This window comes from Parasteatoda tepidariorum, chromosome 8 (assembly GCF_043381705.1).
Source record: "Parasteatoda tepidariorum isolate YZ-2023 chromosome 8, CAS_Ptep_4.0, whole genome shotgun sequence".
NCBI classification, from domain to species: domain Eukaryota; kingdom Metazoa; phylum Arthropoda; class Arachnida; order Araneae; family Theridiidae; genus Parasteatoda; species Parasteatoda tepidariorum.
Genome location: NC_092211.1, coordinates 74,420,392 through 74,443,198, shown reverse-complemented (window position 1 = coordinate 74,443,198; position 22,807 = coordinate 74,420,392). Strand labels below are relative to the sequence as shown.

Below are 22,807 nucleotides of genomic sequence, written 5' to 3'. Positions count from 1 at the left end.
TATTTAAATAGTTTTTTTAGAAATATTAGAATTCCAAGTAATTAGTTTATTTGTATTAAAACTAAAAACTTTTCTTTTATCGCATGAATTAACAAAGCAAATATTTTCTTCTTTTACCCAAATCCAAAAAATTAAAATTAATGTAAAAACAAATGTAATAAATATTAAGAGTACTATTTTTTTCATAATAGTGTAAAAATTTTTTAGCTAAGGGAGATGAAAAATTAGATCCTTGAGGTATTCCATCAATTTGAATAAAAGTATATTTTCCATTGTAAAGATAATTATTAAAAAGACAAAAATTAATTAGAATTTCCCAATGATCAAAATCGCAATGAAGGTTATTTTTTAAATCATAGTAATAACTCAAACGAACATCCTTCAGTTTAGAAAGGGGAATACTTTAGAAAAGATCCTGGAATTCAAAAGTCGAAATAGAATTAATTTTATTTTGATTAATAAATTCTTTTTAAAATTGGTTGATTGCTAGTGATAATCCAAGTTCTTTTATATTATTGTTAATAATTTTATTTAAGTAGTTTGAGAAAATGATGCCAGGTTTAGTTAGGTAAGTATTCGACCCACATGTGACACACAGACTTAAGTAAAATTGTAAAAAAGTAGATTTTCGATAATAATAATTAAAAAAACAGTGTATGTTTGTTCATCAGTATTTAATAAATAAAAAAAAAGCTTTTTTTGAAATTTTTTCCGACTTTTTATCTCTTTAGTTAAAAATAATTCTAATAATAAAAAGCAACTATTTTTTTAATCAACTGAACTAATGAACACTGTTATACAGAACAGAATTAAATTTGAATCTATCATGATGGTTGCACGCAATATATCTATGTAGTAAACTAAAATGTTGCTTAATTTTACACATTCAACAATATTTTATAATTTTCATTTAAATGAAACAGCATTTTTCATGTAAATGAAAATTTTAAAATTAATATATTCATTTTTCACGCCACTCATATTAATTATATAAATAATGCTATGAATTGGGTAATTTTTCTACGAATCTTTAATATTTAAATAATTACTTTATTTTCAATAAAAATTTGTATTTAAATACTTGGGCCGGGATAGCCTGGTCGGTAGGGGACTGGGCCCATGCCCGAGAGCTCGTGGTTTCGAACCCCACCGGCCGAAGACTCCCCGTGTAGTAAAGTGACTGATGCACGTTAAATCTGTCGAGTTCCAAAAGTCCTCCATGTTCCCATAACAAATCAAGACCTCTGGGGGTACTGGATTGGAGATCGATCGTTCTCTGATTCAGGTCAAAATTACGATCTGTGGATGAATGAATGGATGTATGAATGGGTCCGCCCTATAAACGGGTGCGACGTATAGTGTGGCAGAAGTCGAATTCATGGCCATAGATGGCGCCACTGGAAAACAAGAACAATCGCTCCCCTTTGCCTAAACAGGCATACGTCAACAACAACATTTAAATACGTATCTGTATTAAATTTACTGAACGTAAAATAAATATAAATAAATAAAATATTAGATAATGAAAAATATCCAGCAATGGCTGCCAAATTCTGTATACATACCTTCCTAAATATATATTCCCCATCCCCCCATTCTAGGCACCATACTCCAAGGTACCATACACCTAAATATATAATTTCCCCATCCCCCTATCTAGGTACCGTAATAAATATTCAATACCTTTTTCAACGTCTCTTATTTTCGGTACACAAGCCTTCTTAAATATTTGCCTTTTTCCCCCATCACTCATTTTTGGTACACGCAACTTCCTAAAAATTTTACCTTTTTCCTCATCTCTCATTTTTGACATACACACCTTCCTAAGTAATAATATTTCATNTATAATTTATTAAATAGATTCCCCTCACAACAACGATTCAATTTCTGCTTATATTTTTCTTAAAAAAATTCAAAATCAAAAGTATTTATTTTTCTCGGCATGCCATTTACGATCCTACGACATATCACTACTGTTACTGACATGTACAATTTGTGAAGGACCATTGACTTAAATAACATTGTTATTGTTTTCAGGAAAAAATTTTAGTACACTAGGTAAAATAAAAATACACAAAAAAAAAAACTTCAGAAGTCCTAAAAATACATCTGTTAATCCATCTCACAAATAAATAAGAAAAAAAAGTTTTTCTATTCTAGATTTATAAAACAATTTAATCTTTTTCTTTCATTTTACCATTTTTAGCTCATATTTGTAAGTAGACTGCTATAAATACAGAAATTGTTTTCCACGTTCAGTCATGAAGCAACGTTTTCAAGATTATGTGTCCAACAACAGGAGTCAATTATCAGCATTGGCACGACAGCCCTTTGTGAGCCTGGACATTCCTCAGAAACTTTTCCCATTCTGCCCTTCTCCCAGGAATTATTTTCCAGTTCTTTACTTTTAGGATGGCAAAATCCTCATCCACACAGTCCTTCCATCTTTTTTCGGGCCTTCCTCTTGGCCTTTTATTAGAGGGGGTTGCATTAGAGACTCTCAATGCTGTTCGTTCTGGGCTCATTCTCACTACATTCCCTTCGTTCTGGGCTCATTCTCACTACATACCCGGCTCATCTCATTCTACTCAATTTAATAGATTTAATGATAAGGAGTCAATTATACCTATACCAAATAATGAGTAATATTGGTGTAACAAATACCATTTGTTGGGAAACTCTAAGTTACATAAAATGAGTTATTGTTTATTATTTTTAAGGAAAAAAAGTCATAAATTAGGCTTAATTGTTTCTTTAAAAATGCTAGAAATATAACTGATGGTTCCTCTAACGAATGAATGAAGTTTTTGGTACTTTATATGAAACAATGAGTCCAACCTTCTTGGTTCATTTTACCAGTTTTAGCACATATTTTAAGTAGACTGTTATAAATACAGGAATTGTTTTCTAGGTTCGGTCATGAAGCAACGTTTTCAAGATTATGTGTCCAACAACAGGAGTCAATTATACCTATACCATATGCCAAATAATAAGTAATATTGGTAAAACAAATGCCATTTGTTGGGAAACCCTAAGCTAGATAAAAAGAATTATTATTATTGTTTATTATTTTTAAGAAAGAATCATAAATTAGGCTTAACTGTTTCTTTAAAATGCTAGAAATATAACTGTTGGTTCCTCTCACAAATAAATGAAGTTTTTGATTCTTTATATGAAACAATGAGTTCAATCTTCTTGATTCATTTTACTCTTTTAGCTCATATTTTAAGTAAATGAAAAAGTATACAGAAATTGCTTTCCACAATCGGTCATCAAACAGCGCTTTCAAGATTGCGTGTGTAACAGCAGGGGTCAAATATCTTTTTCACTGATCATAATGTTGTTTCCTAAATGCTTGAAGAGTTTTTGGGGACTCAACACTACAATTAGACTGTTCATATTTCTATCCTTATGATTTCGATTCGTCTTCAAATTAAGAGGTAAAAGTCCATTAGGGTTCTTTGTTCCTATAAAACGCAAATGAGAATTTTATTGTCTAATAGAAGGCTAAGTGGATTTTACGATAAACGGAACGAACTTCAACGAAGTCGTAAAAGTTTATTTTATTTAACTTTCACCAGTTCAATTGAACAAATAGGTCATTCCAAAAACCTAAAATTGCATGTCAACATTTGTCAAACTGCTCTTGCTCTTTTCATGTTTATTCTAATTTCCTATTTAAAAGGAAATTATAAAAAAATAAAAGCTGTTGTGCAGGTTTTCGTTGCTGAGATTTTGATTTATAGTATGCAGTACAGTAAAATTAAAAAGGGAACTAACTTGTTTGGGATAGTTAAACGGACAGTGACATGCATTAGAAATTTATAAAACTATTTTAAAATAAATGTGTTTTTTATTTCCGTGTTTTACATTTTTTTATGACTATTTTCTAAAATTACGAATTATAAACGCCACGCAATTTAAGAATTTAATTCAAAAGCCTTTAAAATAATCTCTATAATTATATATAAAGCTAGTAATTACCTTCTATAATATTTGAATGACTTCTTGATACTCTTTTTATTCATTTACTACAAGAGAAAGTTTAAAAATAAGCTCTTCTTATTCTTTACTTTCAAAAATCTGTTCATTTTCTCTAATTTTACATTATTTAAAAAGTTTAAATTCTGTCTAATTTTCTACATAATGACTCCTTTGGTTCAATGTATCTTTGAACAAGTTGTGATAGTTTTGTATGTCTGTGTCATACCAGCTGCCCATTATGTCCTTGTATTTTATTTTATTTTGAAACCGTCGTTGAACAGCCGACCCAATTTTACGGGTTTACGACTACTAATGTTCAACTCCGTAGCCTTGTAATTTTGAACCCAATCCAGAAGACAAAGAAAGTCCTGGATCGAGTATTGGGAGAAATTTGCTTTCGTGGAGGACTCTTTGATGGAGCTAACCCACATTTGCGTTACAGGGAGAGGAAAACCACGAGAACTTCCCACGGTTAGCCTGACGGAAAGGGGACTTTAACCCATGATCCGTCTGCCACTGAGGATATTTCACGTCAGCACTGTGGTTGGTGCAAGCCAAATGCGGAATTCGTCACGATTGNATTTTGAAATAAATGTGTTTCTCATTTCCGCGTTTTACATTTTTTATGACTATTTTCTAAAATTACGAATTATAAACGCCACGCAATTTAAGAATTTAATTCAAAAGCCTTATAATTATATATAAATATAATTATAAGGCTTCTCTATAATTATATATAAATTAATTCCCTTCTATAACCTTTGAATGACTTCTAGATACGCTTTTTATCATCTACTACAAAAGAAAGTATAAAAATTAATCTCTTCTTATTCTTTATTTTCAAAAATCTGTTCATCTTCTCTAATTTTACATTATTTAAAAAGTTGAAATTTTGTCTAATTTTCTACATAATGACTCCTTTGGTTCAATGTATCTTTGAGCAAGTTGTGATAGTTTTGTATGTCTGTGTCATAGCAGCTCCCCACTATGTCCTTGTATTTTATTTGACTTTATAACCGTCGTTGAACAGCCAACCCAAATTTACGGGTTTACGACTACTAATGCTCAATTCTGCAGCCTTGTAATTTTGAACCCAATCCAGAAGACAAGGAAAGTCCTGGATCGAGTATTGGGAAAAATTTGCCTTCGTGGAGGAGTCTTTGATGGAACTAACCCGCATTTGCGTTACATGGAAAGGAAGACCACGGAACCTCCCACGGTTAGCCTGACGGCAAGGGGACTGTAGCCCATGATCCGTCTACCACTGAGGATATTTCACGTCAGCACTGTGGTCGGTGAAAGCCGGATACGGAATTCGTATTGACTGGGATTCGAACTCGGTTCGCCCCATTGGAAGGCGAACGCTCTATCCCCTGAGCCATCGCGGCTCATGTCCTTGTATTGAACTCTATCTTTTACCTCGGAGCTAAATATCCTTCCGAGCAAGTATTTATTTTTTTATTTTTTTTAATTTGCTTAGAGAATAGGTGGTAGTCGAGTAATGGTCAGTCGTTGCAGAAAGTTAAAAAAAAAATGATCGATCATTAAAATGACATGATATTATTGAGTATAAACGGGCTTTATATGTCAAAAGGAACCGTGTACTTTTAGAATTGCCCTCATATGAGCGTTGAAGAGAAATTAAATACTACCCCGATTACCTGATTTAAACAACAAAAGTCATTCAGTCAAAATTTCATTCAATATAATAAATAAGTCAAATTTTGCCTAACATTTAAAAAATCCGATATTTTTAACAACCCATTTATTTAAAATGAAATCACACTGAAAACACGAGTTTTCGTACCTTATTCAAATCTTCACGTATTTCCGTAATTAATGCTACCTCTGGGAGAAAATGGATCAATTGAAGAAGGAAATTGAACTGAGTTGCAAGGAAAACTTAAAATAAAAATTTGAGTTTTTTTTTCTTCTTCTAGATAACATGCGATTACATATCATTTACAAAGTAACTATATAATAAAGTATCACAATTTAACTATATACTCATCCACAAACAAGTAAGCAATCCGTTATACTCAGATAATCTCAAATAAATGACTATCTTCTCTTACGTGGCCTTTATTTCCTAATGGTAAGAACAACAGAATAATCTCTAGACATATCTAAAATCCAATGAGACATGAAATTAAATAAAATTAGAGCAGAATTTAACATTATTTATTTTAAAACGGAGAATTTAAATTATAAGACAGAAAGAAGAAACTGGGATAAAGCAAATGAGGATGAAAAATGCATATCGCAGTGAAGTGATAAAATTTAAGAAGACGGCATTTTAAACAGTTTTCCCACACACTATAAACGCCGCAGGAAAGAAATGATTTTACGTTTTGTCCACAGTTCTTTCATCTTGTTCTTACACCGGGACATTCAAATGTTTATTATTGTTCTTCTAAAACGACGTAAATTGATATTGATTCGGTATCATTATACTTCGATATTGATAGATTTTGAGAAAATCTTCTGGGAACTTGGGCTCATTCAGCTAAACTCATTCAGCTAAATTTGAAATTGCTAGGAGTTTCAAGTGCTTCCTCCGTGAAACGACTTTGCATCGTTCAACGGAAAAATCCCAGAAAGTACTCTTCTTTAAAAACGCTGCTTGTTTCTGACCCATAAGTTTTAAGATCTAAAGCACTCCAACCATCCGTAAAGGTTTGCTAAATCTAATGCAGTAAATTTTAAACCATTTGATCATTTTAATTTTCTGCCATTTATCCTTTTGATCATTGGTCGGAAGTAGCCCGCTACAGGTAGCGAAACTACTATAGTCGTTTCTTTTCATTTTTCATAGTTTGTAGTGTAGCGCGCTACTTCTTAAAAGAAGTAGCGTGCAATGCAATACAAAAAAACAGTAGTTTTTTTCGCGATTTCTGACAACTACATTTAAAATTTAGTAAAGAAACAAAGTTCAAATGCAAAAAAATGTTTCGTATAATACTCTAAAATAGCAATTATTTTATATATATAATTTTTTTTTTTAAATTTTGGTGGACAGAAGTTATTTTTTTCATGTTCTTAAGTTATTTCGTTCATTATTACTGGAAATCTTGTAAACGAAGGAATAATTGGAAATCGAATCAGTGAGTCCTAGAAAGTGAAGATCTGATCATTAAATATAAAATTATTCAAGATGATCCGTTTTTTTTTAAATTTTACGCACCGTACTTTATTTCTCAGAGGATATGGAAAAGCATTAATCACTTACATCCCAATTATTTGATAATTTCTTATCATTTCTTAAATTAAATATTCACTGTCAAGAAGAGCATAGAATTTGAAGGTTAAAAGAATAAATTCGTAAAAAGTGCTTTTTTCGTAGTTTGCAGTGTAGCGCGCTATTTCTAAAAAGAAGCAGTGTAGCGTGTAATGCGATACAAAAAAAACAGTAGTTTTTCTACTTCTTCTTCTTAATAACTTCTCCTGCCTAACTAAGCCAATTTTTTTATTCAAAACCATTTTGGACAATGGTGTGAATTATGCTCTCCAATATAGTATGTATGTCTTCTAGGAATAGTGAAGTAGTAACTATATTTCGAATGTAGTTGGTAGTCGCTATTTAAAAAAAGTAATTGCAGTTGTAGTTAACTACAGTTGTAATAAAGAAGTTGTAGTTAACTACAAAGTTTTTCCATAGTTTTCAAATGCAGTTTACCCGACCACTGTTCTTGATCATTTCGCTCATGGGCTGCAATATCGGAAAATTTCAAAATATTAAGTTTTGTGATAAGTGGGTTTAAAGTTTTCATTGCTACGCAAAATGCATTAGAAATGCTTTAGTTTTCTTAAACGAAGATTACCTTTAAGTTGAATTATGAGTTGTGCTACTATTGATACTGAAAGAATGTGTATTTTTATATTTGCACACGTTCTTAGTCCAAAACCCGTGTTTTTTTTTTTAGTTGTGTAACTATTGCAGTCCATGAGCGATTTGTTCAACTATACTGCGCTCCAAATGCTAAGGTACAACCTGTTATCTGTGTCTAATTTGAAAGCAAATGAACATAGAAAGATGTTAGAGCATGCTTGGTAGTAAATGTGTGCTTACTCATAAGTGGAAACTTTCTTTATTACATACTGTAGGGGAGAGTGGGATCAATTGTAACAGGATACGATTGTAACAGAGCGAAAATTTCGAGTGTCGGGTTCTAGATTTGGTTCCTAGGTGGCGCACAAGCTGTATTTAATAAATCTACATGTACACCCCTGCTAGCAACCATTTTTATTTACTTTTAAAAGAGTTACATCACAAAAGATATTTTCACGCTACGTAAGTACTTTTTTTGGTATTAGAATATTATATAGTAACAAAGTAATTTTGTTTAAACAAATGAAAATTATTAACCGAATATGTAAGTGGACACCTTAATTAACATTTCAACAAAAAAAAAGATTAGTTTCGTCAATTAACTAGCATTGTTTTTAGCAAATGAAGCTGAAATGGCGTCTTGGGGACGATTGTAACAATAAGTAAAGGGACGATTGTAACAGCTAAAAATAAAACTCATAATTTCAATTGCAATTGTTTAACCCCGTAGGTCCCATTTCTTACGTTTATAAACCATTACTTAACTCTTTAAGAACCACCAATAGTTTCCTATATCATTTATATTATGTTGCATGTGCAATTTTAATTTTGAAAATTTTCACAGCATAAATTAAAATTTTTAACCCCTTAAAGTTAAAAGTTTAACCCTTTAGGTCTCTGCTCATTATTATTTTTACTCCTAAAATATCACTACTATTTTGATCAATAAAAAAATATATCACAACTATGATAATATGTATAATTAACTATGTTTTAGTTGAATTTATGAACTGTTACAATTGACCCCGTAAGTGGGGACAATTGTAACAAGTGCACGACTGTCAAAAATTGTTAATAACTAATATAATAACATTTAAAATAAGGTATTTATTTTTTTCTAGTAGAGGATAGTCTACTTTACTCGTCTGTCAATTAATACTAATAATATATTGGGATTTTTGTTAGTTAAAAATAGTTAAGTAAAAAATGCTACAATTGACGCCACTCTCCCCTACTATCTCGATACAGCAAACAACTGAAAATAATTACTTAGAATACATCTTAACAAAATATGGTACGTCATCACCGGACACAACAACATAGTGAAGTGATATCTGCTTTGAACAATGTATGTCTTGTATACAGATTCTGTAATATGCAATAATGACGCCACTTATGTTATCTGAAAAAAAAATTTCGGTTGCCAACACACGACCAAAACTTAATTCTGTTAATTCAATGTGTTCAGAGGTGTAACAAGCCACTACAACAAAAGAGCCTTAAAAACTATGAATCTTATTGCAACAATTGAGTTAAAAGTTTATTTCTTACCAAGAGGTTGTTCAAATAGCATATTTCATATCTTCTGATCTTCACTCCTCCTCTGATGCTTACGCTAGATCTTACGTTACGTTAGATCGTTTTTCAAATTTTGATTATTTTTGAATATTTTTATGAAGGGATTTTGTCAGATATAAGGAATTTAATGCCGTAAATAGGTATGTTTGCTTTTACTCTCCCTTTCAGCAAAAAAAAAAGTAAATAACAACCACCTTGCTTAAGTAATATCTGAACTATTCCGTGTTTTTAATAGTGTGCTTTCTCCTAAGATTTCAGATTTTAATGCTCTCTTTTGCTCTCTCAATATCAAAACTTAACTGCTGTATATTTTAAACCTTTTTTATCATTTTACTTTCTGCCATTTATAATTTTGATTGTTCAATTTATTCAGCTATAAAACCTTCATATAAAAGCATTCTTCCGTTTCTGAACAAAAGAAGAAAAAAAAAGCATACAGTATTCATTTTTCAAAAGAATCTTCGCTCAAATGATGCGCGAAATTTTTTAAGAGCTTGTAAAATGACATACGAAAAATAATGAGTCTGAAAGCGCTGATCTAGAAAAAATAATAAAAAAAAACTATATTTGTTCGTCAATTTCTTTTCTTAATTTATTATTTGAATCTAATTTTAAAATAGCTTTTACAGTTGGTGAACAATAATTGAGCAATGTTTCGTATTTGTTCATCTAAGCATTTGTATTATATTAGAATTAATTTATTAATAGAGTCTGGGCACGAGAATAAAAAATCGTCACCCTAAATAGGATTCACGTGAAAGTCAGAAAGTTACAAGACGTTAATTCTGAATTATTCGGAATTCTTCGTAAAAAAAATCCAACATAAATGTAATTCTTTAAAGAACCCAACAATTAGAGCATAAAATTTAATTTTGATTAAATAGGATATGGGATTTTATTGTTTAATAAAGACTAGTTAAGGTAGTTTTAAATTTATTAACGTTTGGCACATCATATGATCGAATGACGTATAATGGCAGTAAAATAAAAATATTTTAAGGAAAACTAAAAATATCATAAATCAAAATCGAAATAAAAATAATATTTTTAAAAACCACGTTTTTGTAGTGGAGAATAATAATTAAAAAGCAAAAATTTGAAAAACGAAAAACGTGGCGCGTATGAAACACATAACAGTATTGGTGCTTATGAGAATATGTGTATGTATATCTGTAATTGCATCTGAATGTGTATGTGGTTGAGCATGTGTATGAGAAAGAAAATGTGTATATGTATGTGTATATGTACTGTTATGTATTTCATGCACCCCTCGTTTTTCGTTTTTCAAATTTTTGTTTTTTAATTATTATTCTCCACTACAAAAATGTGGTCTTTAAAAATATTATTTTTATTCATTTATTTATTTTTTTGTATTCACTTCCAAAATCTCAATTTTTTCTCTCACTATACACAAAACTTTCAACTGACATGTGACACTAATTTGAAATAATCGAATCGACACAAAAGACAACCGCGAAAATATTAATTTTTCTTTAATTTTAATTTTATTTTACTTTGTATGTCTTTTTTCTTTTCATTTTCATGCATTGTCATCCAATTCTGAACTATGTGCCAAATTTTAAGTCTGTAGCTAGTCGGGAAGTTAGTTTAAAATCGATTACAAAATTCCACCCGAACAGACATACACGAAGGCAAGTTGATAAAAATGATAGTTTTCATAAAAGTAACTCTTATGATTTTTATTCTTAAAATTCAAAAATGGAATTACAAAAAAAAAGAATAAATATTTTAGGCATATTATAGAGAATGATGAGTGCAGTTAAAGTTAGAATTTTACAATTTTTATTAGTTAGAATTTATTTTTTATTTAGTTAGAATTTTACCATTACTCAACTGACTTACTAGTCAATTTATTTTATTTTATAACCTACGATAAATAGCAGACCCAATTCTAAATTGACAGTGAGCAGTGTTCAACTCCATAGCCTTGTAAATTTGAAACCAACCCAGAAGACAAAGGTCCTCCTGGATCAAGTATTGCGGTAAACTAGCCTTCGTGGTGGACTTTTCAATGATGCCAATCTTAAATTGCGTTTCATGGAGAAGAAAACCTCCCACAATTAGCCCGACGGCAAAGAGATTCTAACACATGATCCGTTTACCACTGAGGATGTTTTACGTTAGTACTCGTCATTTACGTATGAGCCGGGTGCAAAATCCGTACCAATCAGCTACCGCTGGGACTTGAGCCTGGGTCAACTCATTGGAAGGCGAACGCTTTATCCCATAGCTTTTTACCCGATTTTCAGTTAACGACTATCAAAATTAAGCTTCGTAGCCTAGTAATTTTGAATCCAACCTAGAAGACAAAGGAACTCTTGAATTAAGCATTGGGACAAACTAGCCTTCGTGGAGTACTTTTTGATGGAACTAACCCGCATCTCCGTTACACGGAGAGAGAGAAAACCCGAAAACCTCCCACAGCTAGCCCGACGGCAAGAGTATTCTAACACGTGATCCGTCTACCACTGAGAATATTTTACGTCAGCACTGTGGTCTGTGAGCAGAATTCACATCGACCAGCCACCGCTGTGATTCGAACTTGTGTCACCTCATAGGAAGGTGTACGCACTATCTCCTGAGCCACCGTGGCTCTCTTATTGGTTATTCTAATTTTCAAATGTTCTTACGTCAAAAAGTGATTTTACGAATGCAAAAGAAAAGTGAATTTGCGATGGCATCTCACCTAAGACTTTATCCTACAAATTAATAAACAATATTGACTTTTATTGCCATTAATACTATCCTAACTTAAAATAATCAGCCGATCATTAATTTTTAAAGACATTACTTAAGCCTAAGTGATTTGCGATTTTTTGGTAACAAAGGTAAATGAAAATTGCCCAAATCACACTACGTTATATTTGCAAGCCCTTACACATGGTCCATAAATTGGATGGTATATTTAACTATAAAGTGAAAGATTGCTGATAACTGCATTATATCCAATTCTCACATATCATGCCTTTACCTTTTCTGACGTTCACTTACTAAATTATTTTAAAATGATAAACGTATCTATAATTATATAAACTACCCTACAATAACGGAGGGATATTTCCGTATCGTGATCTGTCGCGCCAACTACTATCGCCAAGGTACCAAGTAGATTTTAAACTTGCAAATTTAAAAAAAAAGAAAAAAAAACATGTAGATGTTTGCCTGAGGGTGGTTATGAGTTATACTTTCGAGTCGGTCCCTTTCTGTGATGTTTTTTTTTTTTTTTTTAGTTTCTCGCGGTTATTCAAGACTTGGCGATTATTCAGCCACAGATCACGATATGGAGATCTCCCCAGTAATGGAAGAGACACTTTCGGTTTCTGATGTTTGTTTTTTTAATTTCTCAGGAAATACTTGGAGGACTATTTTGTAATTTTAGAAGTGTTTGGCTCATTCGATTTTTCATACTTTACAATAAAGTTTAAAGCTTTCAGGGGTTTTAGGGACCGACAATTATATACAAAAGAAAGTATTTTTGAACACCCTATGCCAAAAAATCAAACAATATACTTGCAAGTTGTATCGATTACTTTGATTTTTATTTTTTTCAATGACTGCATGAAATTTAGTAAATCTAGCTTGGATATTTATGAGAATATAAACATGTTTATTTCGCGTCATGTTTTTTTTTTTTTTCAAAAGTATTTTGTTCTTCAGAAATATTCTGCAAAATCAAACTAAATTTTGCAGCAATTTAAAATAAATTTGTTTTAAAATTGAAAAAAAAAATGTTAAAAAACGCGCAAGGTAAGAATATTTAAAGTAGTTCTTTTGAACTGGGCATGCACGAAAAAAAATTTGAAATAATTTTTTCATAATTTTAAAGTGAATCGTATTTAACAACTAATGAAAAAATTTTTATTTAAATATCTAAAAAACGTAAAAATTTCTAGGTAGTTTTTGTATTTTTTAAAAGAAAATTCAAAACGATAGGGGATTTAATTTTATTTTTGCGATTTTATTTTACTTTTGCTGTCCAGTCATAGGTAGAATAATTTGCAATACTACATAATAAAATTTATGAAAAACCCCTGATTATTTTGAGTTTTCTTTTAAAAAGTACAAAAACTACCTAGAACATTTCTTGAAACTTTTAACATTTTTAAGATATTTAAATCAGATTCTTTCCATTAGTTGCCAAATACGATACACTATAAAATTAAGAAAAAATATTTTTTTATTTTTTGTCGCGAATGCGCTATACGAAAGAACTACTTTAAATATTCATATCTTGCATATTTTTCAATTTTTTTTTCATATTTTAAAACAATAATTTTGTAATTAATTTTAAATTGTTTAAAAATATTGTTTGATTTTCACTGAATATTTAAGTTATAGCAAAAAACATAAGAGAAAAATTGATCTTCTGGCATAGGGTGTATAAACATACTTGTTTTCTTCATAATTTATTGTCGGTCTCTTAAACCTCTGAAAGCTTTAAGTTTTATTGCAAAGTATGTAAAATAACATGTACTAAATACTTCTAAATTTACGAACAAAAAAAGTTTTCTATTTTTTTTTTTTTTTTTGAGTAATTCAAAAAATTATCAAAAACTGAAAGCGGTAGGTTAGTGTTTATAAAAGGTTTGTATAATGCAAGGTAATATCTCAATTTTAATAACACAATACATTGTCGAGAAATATTTATAATTCAAGATTTATCGCGATGGTTCTCAATTTAACTAATTTACATCAGTCAATATTTTCTAACCAATATGAAATTTTACAACCTTCACGCAGTGGTGTGCAAGGGGAGGGGGGGTGAAGAATGCAATAACCCCAATCAAAGAGGGAGTTCAATCGACGACTAAGAATACGGAAACATTAAAATATATTATCTATATTTATAAATTAAATTTTTCGTCAGAATTAATCAGTTAAATCAGAAGTTTAATACTTTTCCAGTACGTTTTATGAGAATATAAAGTTTGCAAGCCTAAACGCAGTTACAAGTCGATTTGTCTCGAAGAGGCAGATAGAGAAAGCCTTGGCCTGCACTAGGCTGTAGTGCTGTTAAAGGAGAAGAAAATTGAATAGCGTAGTAGAGGAAAGCTCCAAGTAACATTCTAAAAAAGAGTAAAATGTTGGGCTTTATAAACATGTTATGGTCAGTTGCATATTATGCATAAGTTGAGATCTATAACTTAACTTTTTTTCTGCAAGGTCATTAAATAAATGGGTTTTTATATGAAAAATATGTTTTGCAAGCAGCTTCCTCTTGTTAATAGATTTTATGAAGGGTAATAGGCTTTAAAATGCGTTTAGAGCCTTTTCCCATCAAGCTACTTAATAAAATAAAAAAACTATGAATTTTAATTGTCCCAAACAGAATAAACAGGGAAAAGCCATTATTGTGCGTGTTCTTATTCATTTTCTTCTTTTAAAAAAATAATCTCAATCACTTCTAGAATCAGAGCTAAAAAGTATAAACGTCTTGTTGAAAAAATATCAAAAGAACCATTATGAAAATAAAACCTTTAAAGAAACTCGTTTAAAAAGTTGCTTTCTTTTCTACTTTTCAGTTAAAAAAAAAAATAAGATAATGCTCTTACCATGCCCGCAAACGTGGTTTCTAACATTAAACTTTTTTTTTTTTTTAAAGAGAGATAAAGCGGGTCACTTTACATAATGGACCATTCTAACCAACTTTTTAATATGAACTATATTAAGGAAATTTCGCTTTAAAAAAAATTACGCGCAAAAAGTTTAACTTTTCTTTCATAATGAGGCACATAGTACAATCATTTTCAATCAGGAAAAAAAATGAAAATAGTTTAGACTGTAACAAAATATGGCTCGCAAAATATTTAACTAAAATTTTAAATTACGTGAATTTTTTCCAAGCAAAGTAAAAATAAAATTATTTATATCTGTTTACTTAATTTGTAACAGTGAGTGAACAATAGCCAACAAGAAAAAAAATTGTTTTAATAATCAGATTTTTACGAAATAAGTGCAAAGCTTAAAGATTCAAAGGGGTGAATTCAAACATGGTAATCAATAAGTGCTATCTGTTAATTAAGTTAAAAAGATCAGATAGAAAAACGCACTTTCTCTGAACGGATTTTTCTCTAAGAGAGCGATCGATAGTTTGGGCCTCTGATTGATAAATATTTACTTTCTGCATATTTCGCTAAGGGATATTTTTATGCCATCGAAAACTTTTTGGCACACACAAATTAGTTTATCTAAGGATGACTCCATATAAAAATAATTTTGAATAATTACTTATTTTATTGAAAAAGGGTCAGAGATTTTTGGGATTTGCATGATAGGTAAATTTTTACGCCTTTTTATTTAAACTATGTAGTTTTAAACGACAAAATGCAAAATTTAACGAAATCGGTCGAATATTTGAACGAAACGAATCGATAAAATTGAATGTTTCTTCAAAGAAAGTACGTTTTCGATGCATCTGCCATCTACTAATTAGTACTAATTAATTGGCATAGTTGAACCATTACAGCACCCTTGAATCATTAAGTAAGGTTCTCAGTAAGCAAAATTTGTTCATTAAAAAACACAAATTATTCAGTGTGATATTTTATCCCCACTATTGCGTGTGAAACACGCCCTCCAGAATATTCATAAAGGTTATTTGCTATTTATTTATTTTTCAGCAATTTTACAAAAACAATTTCAAAAAAATAACCTCAATATTAAATAAATAATGAATTATTGGTAGGAGGCACACCTGTTACATGTTTCAAAAAATATTTGCTGGTTTAAAAAAATCCTAACATACGGTACCCTTGTAACCTTTCCAAGGAACCCTAGGGTACTGTGGACCACCATTTGAAAAAATCTGCCTTAATCCTCTCTATTTTACATCATTTTGAATAACAAAAACTATAATCAAATTTTTTTTATTGATTTCACAAGTAAAAAATTGTTAAATGAAATAACATAGTGCACAGCCAAATCTTTCAACAAAAAATAAGCACCTTTTCAGTACTTAAAAATATTTTTAAGCATTATATAAATTAACAAAATGCAAAATAATTTTCAAAGACTTTACATGATCATGATAAAATAACAAGAACAAAGAACTCTTTTTCTCGATTACATTAGCCACCATGAAAAGATAGAGAGATTTTTCGGTTCGATTTCAGAGGGAGGAAAATCAAGTTGGAAATTGAGAATCCCTTGCAAAATGCAGCCGAGTTGCACATGACAGTGCAAGAATAATTCTCTCTGAATCCAGCTCAGTATATGAAACACAAGCATTTCATCAAACATGTAAATTGATTGACACTTTCATATGCTACGGAAAGACAGTATGCCAAAATGCATTTTGTTTGAATGATTTGTGAAAACGTTGAATAGAACAATGTGAAAACCATGCTTTTGCATAATATGTGGCGAAAATCAACATGGTAAAGAAAAAAACAGTATCATATTCGAAAAGGGAGAATTAAGCACTTTTTAAAAACACCCAATATAAAAAGCACCTTTAAGGGCTTTTAAAAATGAAAAAAAGGCATGCTTAAGCACTTTTTAAAAAAGCTATGCACCCAGTTAAACTTACATTTACAGCACACAACAACTTTGTGCAACATTTTAATACAATCAGATGAAAATTGTGGAATGTGTTGGCTTGTAAGAGGGCTATAAATTATAGTTTTGTATAAAAAATATTTCAAGTTTTTAGTTACATAATGCCAAATGACAACACTTGCTCACTCATAAGTGATCAAAACAAGAAAACAAACTGAGTTTTCTTATCACCATTTTAGAAAGTTAAAACTACATAAAAAAAATTATTTTCAAAGCATTCCTTTATTTTGATCAACTTACTGGATATTCGTTTAAAAGTCAATTAAATTTTAATAGAGATTATAAAGTAATAGCAGAACTGATGTTATGTGTGTAGTGAAATGAAATACATGAAATATTCTAAGGAATAATGAAATAAATATTTTAATTCAAAAGATAAGATATGAATAGATTCTTTTCGAGACAGACTTTCGGCTTCTTTTAAAATACTAAAGCAATCAATATCTTACAATTGCATGAAATTTATAAGGCAATTTTAAATTTCACAGTTTAAGAACATAAAGTTTTCAAGATAAAATATTTGGTAAAATTTGAATTTAAACTCAGAATGATATCAAGTAAACACAAACTATCCTGAATAAAACCAAAGTGAATATTGCACAGTAACTGGCATACGGTTCAGTAAACTAAAGCCTTCCTCAGTGTCAAAACACAGAAGAAAACAAGAGACAAATAAATTACAGCGTGGAAAGAGTGATTTAACTTAATAGGGAAGGAGGTTGGAGCTTAAACAAGATAACCAAATAAAGGGAAATTTAAAAAAAAAGAAGGAAAAAAAACAGGTGTGTAGGCAAAGTAGGGTGAGAACCCCAAATAAGCGAAATGTAGAAATTAAAATAAAATTTCAAATGTTAGGAAAACATGAAATTCAAGCTTGTTCCTCCTCTCCTATTGCTTAAACCACCTTTTTCCTTGTTATATCTTGCTTGCCTCACGTTTTGTTCTGTCATTCTGGGTTTCTGCACTGAGGAAGGCTCTTGCTTATAGAACTAAAACTTTAGTATGTCTGTTTTTGTAACATTATCTGTGCTTTATTCACATTGTTTAGCTCGATTCATGTGTATCACAATATATACCTTATCTTTATAAAGACAAATTTTCAGTTTTAATTGATAATAATGAGGAACATAAAATGCATAAATATATTATTTTTATTAAAAAAAAGACAAAAAACAATTTTTCAAACAATCATTCAAAATTAGAAATTTCTCAACAAACATTCTTGCATTTCATCTTCTTTAATACCTTTACTAATGTCCTCTACTTTTTTCTTTTAGTTTAGCAACAAGAATCTCATTCTTTCTACATTCCTATAAAAATCAAAACAAATAATTCAATACCAATGCATGAAATTTATGAACTGAATGTTAAAGACAGTAAGACATGAACAGGGAGCATAGCCAAATCTTTCAACAAAAAATAAGCACCAAGTACTTTTTAAGCACTAAAAAAATATTTTTAAGCACTATATACATTAAAAAAATGCAAAATAATTTTACATGACTATCGAATCATGAATAGACTTTACATGATTATGATAAAACAACTAGCTTCTGACAAAGAACTCTTTTCTTGATCATATTAGCCACCATAAAAATATCGAGAGATTTTTCGGTTTGATTTCAGAGGGTGGAAAATGAAGCCTGAAATTGAGAATATCTTACAAAATGCAGAAGAGTTGCACATGAGAGCGCTAGAATCTCACCGAACTCAGCTCAGTAAACGCATATGCGGACTCGCAAGTATTTCATCAAACAAGTAAAATGATAGACTCTTTCATAAGCTATGGACCCATAGTAGACCAAAATGGATTGTGGTTGAATGATTTGTGAAAACGTTGAATAGAACAATGTGAAAAGCACGCTTTTGCATAATATATGGCAAAAATCGACATGGTACAGAAAAAAAATCTCATTTTCGAAAAGAGAAAAATTGAACACTTTTTAAAAACACCAAATGAAAAAAGCACCTTTAAGGACTTTTAAAAAACGAAAATCAAAAATAAGTACCTTAAAGCACTTTTTTAAAATACTACACACCATGATGAATGTATATTTTATTATAACATATTACTACAATTTACATTTCTGAAAGAAGAAAAATTTTAAAAAATTTGAATATAGAAAGCTAATACTACAAGATTAAAGAATTAAGATTTGTTGAATCTGTCTTAAGATATTTTATTCAGCTGACAAATATAAATTTAGTTGTAGTTTCTTAATTTTTTAAAAATTCAACTTTCAACCCTCAAAACATTAAGTGTTGGATGAATAAATTTATTCTCTATATGCCACTTCCTAATAAATACTACAGAGTGAAACCAAACTGTAATACAGAAATTAATCAGGTGAAATGGCGAAAAGTTCTGGGTTTACTCTTATGTTTAACACTGCATTTTTTACTATTTTGTGTAAAAAACAGCAAACAAACATGTTTCTGGAAATCAAACAATAAAATTTAGGGTCGTACCTCTTTGAAGTCTTTAACAGTCTTGAAATAAAGTCTTTGCTTTTCTATTAAGTCAACAAGGTGATCATTAAGTTTATCCCGCTGGTCTTTAAGTTCAAGTTTTTTCTTTTCAACCTAAAGTAATAAAATATTACATTACATAAATGATCACTAGAAAATAACTAATGCAAACTATGACTGAAGTTCCAAATTGTATTTTCAATACTTGTTTTTTTTAAATAGATATATTTTAATATTCAAGTGATTGTACCCAAGTTGCCTGAAAGTTAACATTAAAAAAAATTTCTTTTAAGCTTCGCTCAGTGAATTTAAATGTTAAAAGTTATATAAGTGTTAAAATGTGAACATTAGTAGACTTGAGTAAGGAAGGAGGAAAAAAAATTAAGAAATACTCATATTGGTTCTTTTTAATATTGTAACTTTATCTACTAACTATATGAAAAATTTAAATTAATCTAAAATCAGAAAAATAGATATCTATAGCCCTGAGTGATATTGGAATTTAATTTAAATAGGGTCAGAAAATATTAATATGTTACAACATTTTCAATATAACCAATTTACGTTTAGTTTATATTAGACAATTTTCCTGCCGAAATGAAGAAGAAGAAAAAGAAATTTTTTTTCTAAGATACTTTTAATAATCATTATTAAAAAAAATAATAACTGGGTAATTACAAACATTTAAAAGTGTATAAATTAAGAGATAGGAAAAAACTATTTTTTTTTAAATATTGGTTAGATCACAAGAAATTGAATATGTTTTAGCCTAATTAACTTGGTCAGTATATGTCCCTCAATTTTGTGCATAATTTTGTATTGTTAATCAATACTGATTTATTGATTATTCACTTTCCCCCCCATTCCGTAGGAAGAATTTGTACTCGGCTAGTATTAATAAAAATAAAATATAAAGCTGTAACATAAAAAATAAAAATGTGTTACAGAAATTAAAGTATTTATTAAAAATAAATACTAACTTTAGCCTTATTCTGGATAATCCTTTCAACAATTTGCTCTAATTTAGTTAAAAATTCTCCTCTAGATGATGAAGATGACATTGCTCTAAGGTCAAATTAAAATCAGCAATCAGTATATGTTTAGAGCATCATGAAAATAAAGTACTTAAATGATAAATACTTACTCAGTAAAATTCTCTTGAATAGAATTCAATAAATCCACCTTGGAAAAACAAAACAAACAAAAATATTAAAAATAAAATTATCAGTCTTTATCATATCTTTTAGGCAAAATACAACTAAATAAATATTTATTCTGAAATAGATTTCAGTCACGAGAATTTAAAATTTCTTTTTGCAACCAATAGTATTAAATGTCTCTTTATAATATTAAGCAAAATTTTATACAGTGTAAAGTCTGCTAAAGTTAAGATGCCATCTCAATAATTTGAAGGATTAAGCTTAAATGTGATTAAATATTTGTGCAGATGATATTTTAAACTACAAAATCAGGCACGGGAACATTCTTTCTCTAAATAAACATAGTCTTGTTTCAATCGATTTGGATCCTTAACCATCAAAATATAGGGGAGGGTAGTCGGAAGTTTGGGCAACATAATGTTAATTTCACTTTTACTTATTTCACCATATCTATAAAACTATTTGAGACAATCGAAACTTTATTCACGCAATTATAAAAATTGTAAAATAAAATTTTATAATTATTTATTATTTTTATTATCAATTTTAATAACAAGCCAAAGTATTTTGAATCATAAGGTATGCAGAGTTCTTACATTATTTTAAACATTGTAATTTTAAATAAAAAAAATCCAAAATTTTAATGCAATTATTAAAATAGTTCTTAAGAAATGAAAATTTAAAATTGTTTTCCTTGATACTATTCAGTATGAAAATAGGGAAATTCAGGCTGCATGTTATAGTTCAGTCCCTTATATCAAAAATTATTAAACTTCTTTTTTATTTATTCGTTCTACATACTGTATAAAACATATTTCATCTGTATCGCTGCCCAAATTACATTAATAATGGGACAGCCATTTCATCTGATGCTACTCAATTTGATTTTAAATTAGTTATGCAAATTTTTTAAAGTCTAACTTATAATGCACATGTTTCATAACCACTCCTAATTTAAAGAAAAAATCTGATGTGTGTCCGCAAATTTGAGTAACAAAATACACCTTTGTACAAGAAAGTGGAAATTTTGTGAACGCAAGAGATGAAGAACATTAGCCTTACATATTTTCCAGGAAATAAAAGTGTTTCTGTGTTTAAGTGATGTAAGGCCCTTGCAAATTCATGTAAGAATAAAACTTTATTTTTAAAATTTAAATAACGGGATGATTTTTTAACAAACAAGATAATCTATTCCATATGAACATGAAATGCTCTTAAATTTTTAGTAAAACAAATAATAAATTCTTGCACATAATATTAAAAGCAGAACTTACACTTAGCATTAAAGTTGTGACATATTAGATATCAATAATTAATAATTTAAATAACTCTTTCTATCATAAAAAGATAATTGACTTCTTGTCACTTTATGGATCAACTCAATGGGCGTAAAAATCACTTTAAATAATCATTAATAAATAAAAGTAATAAATCCAGATATTGTGTGTTGCAATCAGATAAAATAATAAACGTTGTAACAATATTAATCTGTGAATTATTTACTTATCCCTAATTGAATGGTATTTACAAGTAATATCTATTCATTCATTCTTCGTAACATTATTATATTTTTTTAATTTATTATTCAAAATTAAAGGCATAAAAATATAAGAGTTATTATTTTACTATAATATAATAACATGATATTACCTTATTTTGCTACATTTTATGATAATATATTTAGTTATGATTTTACAGTTATTCAAAGATAAATTAGTTACATTTACTTCTATTAACACATTTCCTGGAAAATTATACTCAGTTATTATGTACAGCTAAAATATTGAAAACAAAATAAATATTTAAAATTCTAAAACAATATGAATTAATTTTAATACTTTTGTTAAATAACCAATTAAATAATATTTTATATAACCAAACCAAATAACTAAAATAATATTTAATGAATTTTCAAAGTATCCAAAATTCAAATAAGAATATAAAAACATATTTATGGATAAAATTGCAATGGTAATTATTATGTTTAAATTTTATCCCAATAGATTCAGAAACTAAATCAGTGTATATGTGTAAGAAAATTTTGGGATCTTTTAATTGAATATATTTTTTTAAATTTGGTGATACCACAAAACAAATATGATTGTAAAGCAAACATGGGTTTTTTATGAAGAAAGAATCAGTTGAAAGAACTTTTTAGTAATAATAATAGATATATTGAAGAATTTAAAATAAAGAAGATACAGCATAC

At 29.2% G+C, this 22,807-nt stretch overlaps 1 protein-coding gene across 3 annotated transcripts in view; it reads right to left on the bottom strand.

Moving 5' to 3' along the window:
* Nucleotides 1–18,102: 18,102 nt before the first annotated feature.
* Nucleotides 18,103–22,807, bottom strand: part of LOC107448608 (coiled-coil domain-containing protein 93) — a 29,509-nt gene continuing 24,804 nt past the window's right edge. For 2 of the 3 annotated variants that reach the window (XM_043045491.2, XM_043045492.2), the window contains exons 19-22: nt 20,583–20,620; nt 20,419–20,503; nt 19,439–19,552; nt 18,103–18,279 (exon numbers count right to left, since the gene is read on the bottom strand). In XM_043045491.2, the coding sequence (XP_042901425.1) occupies nt 18,220–18,279; nt 19,439–19,552; nt 20,419–20,503; nt 20,583–20,620 (297 nt within the window). In that variant the 3' untranslated portion in view covers nt 18,103–18,219. The remainder of the gene's footprint in view (nt 18,280–19,438; nt 19,553–20,418; nt 20,504–20,582; nt 20,621–22,807) is intronic. The other variant, XM_043045494.2, reaches the window with a different exon arrangement.